The sequence below is a fragment of the Gekko japonicus genome, unplaced genomic scaffold, assembly GCF_001447785.1.
Source record: "Gekko japonicus isolate JY-2015 unplaced genomic scaffold, Gekko_japonicus_V1.1 scaffold5254, whole genome shotgun sequence".
Taxonomy (NCBI): Eukaryota; Metazoa; Chordata; class Lepidosauria; order Squamata; family Gekkonidae; genus Gekko; species Gekko japonicus.
In genome coordinates, this window is record NW_015162639.1 from 2,764 (window position 1) to 12,121 (window position 9,358).

At 49.1% G+C, this 9,358-nt stretch overlaps 1 protein-coding gene across 1 annotated transcript in view; it reads right to left on the reverse strand.

Moving 5' to 3' along the window:
• UVRAG (UV radiation resistance associated) overlaps nucleotides 1-9,358 on the reverse strand; it is a gene marked incomplete at its 5' end in the record, with an annotated part of 56,867 nt that overhangs the window by 2,003 nt on the left and 45,506 nt on the right. The window contains 3 exons of the mRNA XM_015406511.1: nucleotides 5,068-5,128; nucleotides 8,064-8,151; nucleotides 8,684-8,768. Coding sequence (XP_015261997.1) covers nucleotides 5,068-5,128; nucleotides 8,064-8,151; nucleotides 8,684-8,768 — 234 coding nt within the window. The remainder of the gene's footprint in view (nucleotides 1-5,067; nucleotides 5,129-8,063; nucleotides 8,152-8,683; nucleotides 8,769-9,358) is intronic.

Genomic DNA, 9,358 nt, shown 5'->3' on the forward strand with positions numbered 1-9,358 from the left:
TCTGCTTGGCATGCAGAAGGTCCCAGGTTCAATCCCCACCATCCCCAGCTGAAAAGGACCAGGCAGGAGGGGATGGGAAAGACCTCAGCCTGAGACCCTGGAGAGCCATGGAGAGGGGCTGTGGCTCAGTGGCAGAGCCTCTGCTTGGCATGCAGAAGGTCCCAGGTTCAATCCCTGGGATCTCCAGTTAAAAAGGACCAGGCAGGAGGGGATGGGAAAGTCCTCTGCCTGAGACCCTGGAGGACTATGGGGAGGGGCCGTGGCTCAGTGGTAGAGCCTCTGCTTGGCATGCAGAAGGTCCCACGTTCAATCCCTGGCACCTCCAGTTAAAAGGACCAGGTGATGTGAAAGACCTCTGCCTGAGACCCTGGAGAGCCACAGACAGGGCCGATGGCTCAGTGGCAGAGCGTCTGCTTGGCACGCAGAAGGTCTCAGGTTCAATTCCCGGCAACTCCGGTGGAAAGGACCAGGTAGAAGGTGACGGGAAAGGCCTCTGCCTGAGACCCTAGAGAGCTGCTGCCAGTCTGAGGAGACAATGCAGACTTTGACGGACCCAGGGTCTGATTCAGCATAAGGCAGATTCATGTGTTCACGTGACATTCTACCTGGAAAAACCTGCCCACTGCATACAAAGTCTTGCCGTAGGGCCGAGGAGGAGGAGGAACATGTCCAAAAAACCCCCCACGTGTTTCATTACTGCGTGCCCTTTGATGTTCTGCCTTAACCCCGTCCTCCCAAACGCAAATTTAATTTTCCCCAACCTGTCTGCGCCAACAGCCAAGAAACCAGATGAAAGGAACTCCCTCTCCCCAAGCAATCGGGCTGTTCCGTTTTCCCCCATTCACGGTTTAAGTCGTGCTGCAGGGCGGCCAGTCTAATTCCATGTGACAGGCGCACTCGGAACGGTAATCGTTTTATTGGCAGCGTCAAAAGAGCAACAGTCTCAGAAATGAGCTGTTAGAAGCCCTTCTGACTCGGCTGACGAGGAGCGGAGTGGGTAAAAGGTAAAGGTCTCCCTTGCTCGAAAGCCAGTCGAGTCCGACTCTAGGGTTGCGGTGCTCATCTCCGTTTCAAAGCCGAAGAGCCAGCGCTGTCCGAAGACGTTTCCGTGGTCATGTGGCCGGCATGACTAAACACCAAGGCGCACGGAACGCTGTCACCTTCCCACCGAAGTGGTACCTATTTATCTACTTGCAATTTCTTGCTTTCGAACTGCTAGGTTGGCAGGAGCTGGAACTAGAGATGGGAGCTCACTCTGTCATGCAGCACACTTGGGTCTCGAACTGCTGAACTATCGACCTTCCACAGCCTGCAGTTCAGCGTCTTAACCATAGGACTGTAAAACAGGAATAGTCAGCTTGCTTCTCTGCAAGAATTCTCATTGGTAGACAGGTCAATTTCGGCAGTCTAAGCCCTACATCCAGGTCTGTAACTACAGTGGGGCAACTCGGGGCTAGGGCCCGCCCCGCCTTACTGGCAAGGTCCCACGACTTCCCATCCAGCGCAGGGCCTCCAGCAATAGCAGGTGTGGGGAAGGAGCCGAGTATTCCTGCACAGCTGTGTGGCAGGAAGAGCTATGGTGGCCCTGTGGAGCCAGAAAGCTTCTCTCTATTTCCTCCAGAAACGGAATTAAATTACTTTTAATTCGATTAGCCAGTGCCCCCTAAGGAATTTAAATGCCCCCTGACTTAAAAAATCCTGGCTACGGGACTGCCTACATTTGCCTACTGTACAGGGCTCTTTTTGTAGAAAAAGCCCAGCAGGAACTCATTAGCTTAATAGGCCACACCCAATAGCAGGAACTCATTAGCATATTAGGCCACACCCCTGACAGCACAGCTCATTAGCACATTAGGCCATACCCCCATGTTACCAGAAGTGTGGTTATCCAGCCACACCTACCTTTTGCTTGTTATTCTGTTTACCTTGTTTGTTGTCAAAACCCAGGGCTTTTTTTGTAGCAGGAACTCCTTTGCATGTTAGGCCACACACCCCTAATGTAGCCAATCCTAATAAGTTTCTGCTGTTGGGTGTGGCCTATTATGCTAACGAGTTCCTGCTGGGCGTGGCCAACTAGGGAGCCAGCCGGAACGCCGTTCCTGCCTAAAAATAGCCCTGTGCCTACAATAATGTCACGCAGAAATCTGAACGCAATTTTTTGTTCAGGGTCAGTTTGTACAAACAAGCGGACCCTGTGAAAACAGTTAACACTGCACAACAGTTTGCATAATGGCACCGCAGAAATCTGAACGCGTTCCTTTGTTCAGGGCCAGTTTGTACAAACAAGCGGACCCTATGAAAACAGTTAACACTGCACAACAGTTTGGTAAATTCTAACTATTAGTATTAATCTCATTGATACCCCACCTTTCTCCACAGTGGGGACCCAAGGTGGCTTACATCATTCTCCTCTCCTCTCTTTTATCCTCACAGCAACCCTTTGAGGTAGGTTAGGCTCAGCGTGTGTGACTGGCTCAGGGTACAGATGTCAAATTTCTGGAAATTTTGAAGCACGGAAAAAAACCCCGGTTTTTTCCCAGTTCTTTTCGGCGGGAAACAGAAATTTTCGGAAAAATTGAAAAAAAGGCTACATTAGCATTTCTTTTGTCTTTTCTAGATTGAAAGTCATTCTGTTACTTTAGGAACATAAAATATGACTATGGACATTTTTACTTGGCATGAAATGATCACAACTAGCATATTAAAAATAGAGTGTATCCAAACAATTATTACAAACAGAATACCCACCCACATGCAAAAACAAAACTGAAACCTTTTTATTTTCTTCTGACAATAGCACCTCCTAAAGGAAGAAATGCATCTTGTTCTTACATTGGAGAGTTCAGTTTGTAACCTAGGACCTGCTTGTCCTCAGTGCACAGAAGGAAAAAAATGGGAAAAATGGTTTTCCCCCAAATGTTTCTGGGTTTTTTTCCGGGCCTTCACATCTCTAGCTCAGGGTCACCCAGAAAGCTTCCTTCGGTGGAGTGGGGATTCAAACCCAGATCCTAATCCAATGCTGTGAGTACTATGTCATGCTGGCTCTCTTAATGCCTGAGCGGAGATCTACCAATGGGGAGGGGAAGGTCAAAAAGAAGAATAGGAGAGATTGGATTTAAGAACATAAGAGACACCAATGTTGGATCAGGCCAAAGGCCCATCTAGTCCAACACTCCCCCACCCTTCACTCGCAGTCTCAGAGCGGCTTACAAACTACTTCCCCTTCCCCTCCCCACAATGGACATCCTGTGAGGTAGGCATGGCTGAGAGAGCTCTTTCCAGAACTGACTTTTCAAGGACAGCTCTTGTCAGAACTGTGGCTTGTCCAAGGTCCTCCAGCAACTGCAAGTGGAGGAGTCAGGAATCAAACCTGGTTCTCCCAGGTTAGAGTCCGCACACTTAACCACTACACCAAACTGGCTCCTTTACACAGAGAGTGATTAAAATGTGGAATTCGCTGCCAGAGGATGTTGCGATGGCCACAGGCATAGGCAACTTTAAAGGGGGATTAGACAGATTCACGGAGGATAAGTCTATCAATGACTACTAGCCATGGGGACTGAGGGGAACCTCCACATTCAAAGGCACTAATCTTCTGAGTCCCAGAGTCAGGAGGCAACATCAGGGTGTGGCCTCGGCCTCTATGCCCTGATGTTGGCCCTTCAGAGGAACTGGGTGGCCACTGTGTAAGACAGGAGGCTGGACTGGATGGACCCTCACTGGTCTGACCCAGCAGGGCTCTTCTGAGGTTCCTATCAGGGGAAGGCCCCGGCCTCTCTGCCCTGTTGTTGGCCCTCCAGAGGAACTGCTTGGCCGCTGCATGAGACGGGATGCTGGACTAGATGGACCCTCACTGCTCTGATCCACCAGCAAGATGGTTCCTTATGTTCTTATGGCTACTGAAACTTAGATACAATGGCCTCGGTGGAGATCCTTGTGCTGTGGGAGCAGCTGCTGCCAAAGCAACGTTTTTAAAAGTTCTGCACAGCCCTGCCCACTTCCTAAAAACACCTGGGGGGGGTACGAAGAATGGTGTGTTGGAGGGCGTCATAGTACCCGTGGGCCGCACGTTGGGGACCCCTGGATCAGAATGCACTGAAGCATAAAAGGATGTACTACCTAAACTGTTTCTTATAAAAACTGAAAATACATCCTGAAATCGTCGGGGAGCTTTTATTCAAAATCTGCTTCATCAGAAGACATCGGCACAGATTCCAGCTGATTCCAGCATCCAGGTTAAGAACATAAGAGAAGCCAATGTTGGACCAGGCCAATGACCCATCCAGTCCAACACTCTGCGTCACACAGTGGCCAAAAATACCAGGTGCCATCAGGAGGTCCAGCAGTGGGGCCAGGACACTAGAAGCCCTCCCACTGTTGCCCCTCCCCCAAGCACCAAGAAGACAGAGCATCCCTTGCCCCAGACCGAGAGTTCCTATCTATACCTTGTGGCTAACAGACACGGATGGACCTCTGCTCCATATAAGAACACAAGAGAAGCCAATGTTGGACCAGGCCAATGGCCCATCCAGTCCAACACTCTGTGTCACACAGTGGCCAAAAATACCAGGTGCCATTAGGAGGTCCAGCAGAGGGGCCAGGACACTAGAAGCCCTCCCACTGTTGCCCCCCCCCAAGCACCAAGAATACAGAGCATCACTTGCCCCCGACCGAGAGTTCCTATCTATACCTTGTGGCTAATAGCCATGGATAGACCTCTGCTCCATATGTATATCCACTTCCCTCTTGAAGCCGTCCATGCTTGTAGCGTGCATTACACAGGGCAGTGGGATACCAATGAGCAAGGTCCATGGTCTGAACTCAGACTAGAGTTGTGATATGTATATGTATGGCATTTTGTAACAGGGAAAATCTGATACTGTTCCTTTTCTTTTTGTTGTTTTTGTCGTCACCCAATGAATTTTACTGGGTTTTTTCCCTTTTACTTTCGTGCGTTTTCTTCTTTTTATTTAGTCTTTCCTCCTGTTTTCATTCTTTCTATTGTAGGGGAAAAAAATCAACACAATCCATTAAAAAAAAAAAGAGAGAAGGTAAACGCCCAGTTACCTTGAAAGTCTTCGGAATTGGGCAACTTGACCCCACAGATAAAATGATCGTTTTGGTCGTTCTGTGGATTTAATAACAGAAAGTGAGATTGGAGCAGAGGGAGCCGCTCTGGAAGAAAGAAAATTGAAGCTGTGAACGATGGGATCAGAACCGCGATGGGTAATGGAAAAGCAGAGGGGTGTCTGAACACAGCTCGATTCCAGTCCAGATTTCCAGGGTATCGGCTTTCGTGAGCCAAGGCTCCCTTGTCAGATAGGGACTTCCATTCTGACTTGTATCTGACAAAGGCGGCCTTTTACTCTGGAAAGCTTATACCATGGAAAATCTTGTTTGTCCCTAAGGTGCTATTGGACTGGAATCTAGCCGTTCTATCAAATTGCTTTATACCAAGTCAGAACACTGGTCTGTTTGGAGGACAAGGGTCTGTTATTGGCTTTCAATAGGCTCCCCAAGGGTTCGGCTCGAAGTTTCGTTTTATTATTTATTTCTTCAAATGTGTATCCCGTCCTCCCCCGCCTAAACAGACCCCAGGGCGGCTTACAGCAATAAAACATCACAAGATTCAAATATCACAAAACTTCTAAAACAATTCGTTAAAATCATATTATATCGATATAAGGTGCTTTTGTTGTTGTTGTTCAGTCGCACAGTCGAGTCCGACTCTTCGCGACCCCATGGACCAGATCACGCCAGGCCTCCCTGTCTTCCGCCGTCCTCTGAAGTTGGCTCAATTTCATGTTCGTTGCATCGATGACACTGTCTAACCATCTCATCCTTTGCCGTCCCCGTCTTCTTTGACCTTCAGTCTTTCCCAGCATCAGGGTCTTCTCCAGTGAGGGCTCCCTTCTCATTGGGTGGCCAAAGTATTTGAGCTTCAGTCTCATTATCTGGCCTTCCAGGGAACAGTCAGGGTTGATTTCTTTTAGGATTGACTGATTGGATCTTCTTGCAGTCCAAGGGACTCTCCAGAGTCTTCTCCAGCACCAAGTGCTAGCCGTGGTGTTTTCCTGGCATATAGATGGCGCTATACATTGCATAGATAGTCTGTGTGTTCCGCTCGTTGGCCGTCTCGTATCTGAGCGGCGGGGGCTCAGGCTGTCAGCAGTGAGCTGGGTACCAGGCTCTACACGTTGATGGTGATGATGGTCATAATGGCGGTCGCAATGGTGGCGGTGGCGCCTAATCGAAGGCCTGGTGGAAGAGCTCCGTCTTGCAGGCCCTGCGGAACTGTAAGAGGTCCCGCAGGGCTCTGGTCTCGTCCAGGAGCTTATCCCACCAGTGTGGAGCCGCCACCGAAAAAGCCCTTATCCTGGTCACCACCAGCCTGGCATCTTTGGGACCAGGAAGGGCCAGATGATTTTGTGACCCTGACCAAAGTTGCTCTCAGGGGTACATTTGGGGAAAGGCGGCCACCTTTTTAAAACTGCATCTCTTTAGAATATATCTATGCTGCCTCTTCAGTGTCCTGTTCCAAGTCGTTTTCTTCTTTGGCCTGCTACTGACGATAGAAATACCAGGGATTTAGTGTGAATGCTTTTTCTGCATACAAACTACCTGCTCTGCTACTGGGTAATATTATACACGCACAGAGGGATGGGACCTGTGGAAGCTTGCAGGGGACATCTCATTCCTCCCTCCCTCATGGTTTCCTCTTTCACTTCCCTGACAGCTCCCACCGTCTCTCTCCTTTTCCGGCTTCCTTCTCTCCTTCCAAACCGCCCTACCTTTTATGTGCCCACCCCACTCTTCAGCTATATTTATTATTTCCTCACTTCATTTATACCCTGTCTTTCTCCGCAATGGTGACCCAAAGCTGCTCACATCATTCTTCTCCCCTCCTAGAAAGGGCCCTGCTTCCTCCCCTGCCTTTACTGACAGAAACCAAGGCTTGAAGGCTGGCACTACTATGCGGTTGCCTAGCAACAACTGCTTCTATTGCTTTGGGCGTTCTAGCCCCTATGTATTTTGTTTTTAAGATTTCAGATTTTTCTGCAGACATGGGGCAATCTTATTTATTTATTATATTTATACCCCGCCCATCCTGCAAATAGGCTTTGTAGAAAGATATGTCTTGTTCGTTCATGGTTAAAGTCTCTCAATTTCACGACCCACAGCTCTGACTGTGTTGAACACCATATATATATACACACACACACACACACACACACACACACACACATACATACACACACTGCTACCTAAAGAACAGTTGTAATTTTGAGGGATCACCAGCCCTCACCTGGAGATTGGCAACAATGGTTCCCCAGAAGGGAATGGTTGGTTTGGAGGGTGGAGTCTATGGCCTTGTACCTGTCTGAAGTCCCACGCCTCCTGAAACCTCACCCTCTCCAGGCTCCATCCCTCACATCTCCAGGAATTTCCCACCTGGAGTTGGCAACCCTATCTCCTTCCCAGCCAATCATCAACCTACCTTTATTTCCCCCTCACTCTTCAGCTTTCCACACACCTGCAGCCTCTCCCGTGCTCTGAAGCCCTAACTGCTACGTCACATTGGCTGTCATACGGGGGCCACCTCAGCAGCATATAAGGACACAGAGCCCACCATTTTTTCCAGGGGAACTGATCTCTGCCATCTGGAAAGCAGTTGTAATTCTGAGTGATCTCCAGCCCTCACCTGGAGATGGGACACATTTTACCTCAGAACAGCAAACTGTTTAGAATGTTAGAGGCAAAAGCCAATCAAGTCGCATATGCAAACGACCTCTGTGTTCTGAGGCAGAGGCCAATGAGGCTGCATATGCAAATAACCTCTGTGTTCTGACTGCCTATGGAGGGGGAGAGGAACAGCAAACTGTTTAGAATGTTGGAGGCAAGACTCCAGCAATGCAGCCAGTGGATAGGGACAGATTCTGAGTGACACACCAGGGCGCCAACCAATTCGGGAGCGTGTGGAATGTTCTAGAGAAGTGCCACCACCATTCGGCTTTTATATATAAGGGATAAAGCAGGTACAGTAAAGAGAGTCATAAACTTACCAAATCAATTGGGTAAATATAGGAAAGCTCTGAGAGTAACTGTCTGCACCTGATGGTCAGCTGTGCATTGGTCTTCAAGAACTGCTCTCTTGGTAGGGAGAGAAAGAAAAAAGAAAAAGTTACCCACCTACAATTGCCTGAAATGACGGTTAAGATCCCTGTTGTTCCCAGAAATCTCCCCTACATGAAAGGAGCAATGCAAATTCTTTTTAACAGCATCAGTAACAGGAGCCACTCCGAAATGTGGCTTCAGCCCGGCGGAAAAATCTCATCTGCAGCAGTCAAGCGGCGTGGGAGTGTCTGCCCAGTGCTGCACCGCTAGCTCTCCACAGTCTGCCCGTACAGGTTTTCCTTTCCCCTCCTAGCCCATCTCTGGTACCTGGCATTACATTTTATGGCACATGTGGCCAACAGCCCAACAAGGCGACTTCTATGTCAGATCCGGCCCTCGTAACAAATGAGTTTGACACCTCTGGACTAGACGCGGACGTGGATTGCCCATACCAGTACCAAACCAGCACCCTTCTTTTACTTGTATGTGTCCCCTGAAACAGGACCACTCTTAGCCATCTTCACTACAGCTGGAAGACAAAAAGGTGGGGGGGAACCCCTCCCCTCACCTCTTAGCAGTGCCTTCTTTCTTCAGCTCCTGCAGAGGCTCTTTATCAATCCGGAGCTTCTGATACTCCTCTTCAAACGCTTTTCCTACCAAAGGCAATTTTTAAAAGAACGTGTTAGGGATTCCATTCGTGTGCCTGACTGCGGGCAATGATCGATCCTAGCACCAACGCTCCCTCGAAGCTGTGGAGTCACGTGGGCAAAAATCCTACTTTGTGAGCTACTGGCATTAAAGTTGTGAGCGAGCGATTTGGCAGATGCCTCAATTAGTTTGCTCTGGAGCCCTCCTTCCTGAGCTGAGACAAAAAATGTGTGAGCCAGAGGCTAAAAAACTGTGAGCCGGCTCACGCTAACTCAGCTTAGAGGGAACACTGCCTAGCACTACTCTCAGGGCATGCTCTGCAACCGTCTCTGTTCCTAACATGCCACGAAAAGTGAGTGCATGAGAAACCAGCCAGGGTCTTATACCAGCTCACGGGTTTGAATCCACACCTTCCAGGAGCTCTGCACTGCTGCAGCACCCGACAAGAGGTTTTTGCATATTGCTAGATTTTCTCTCATCACTGCAGCAGGCCCTCTGGACTCCTGATTCCTTAAAGCCAGAGGTTATCTGATAAGGGTAAGACCAGGGGTCATTCCCTTCGAGAGTGCACAGGAGCAGAGCTCCAGCAGTAAGG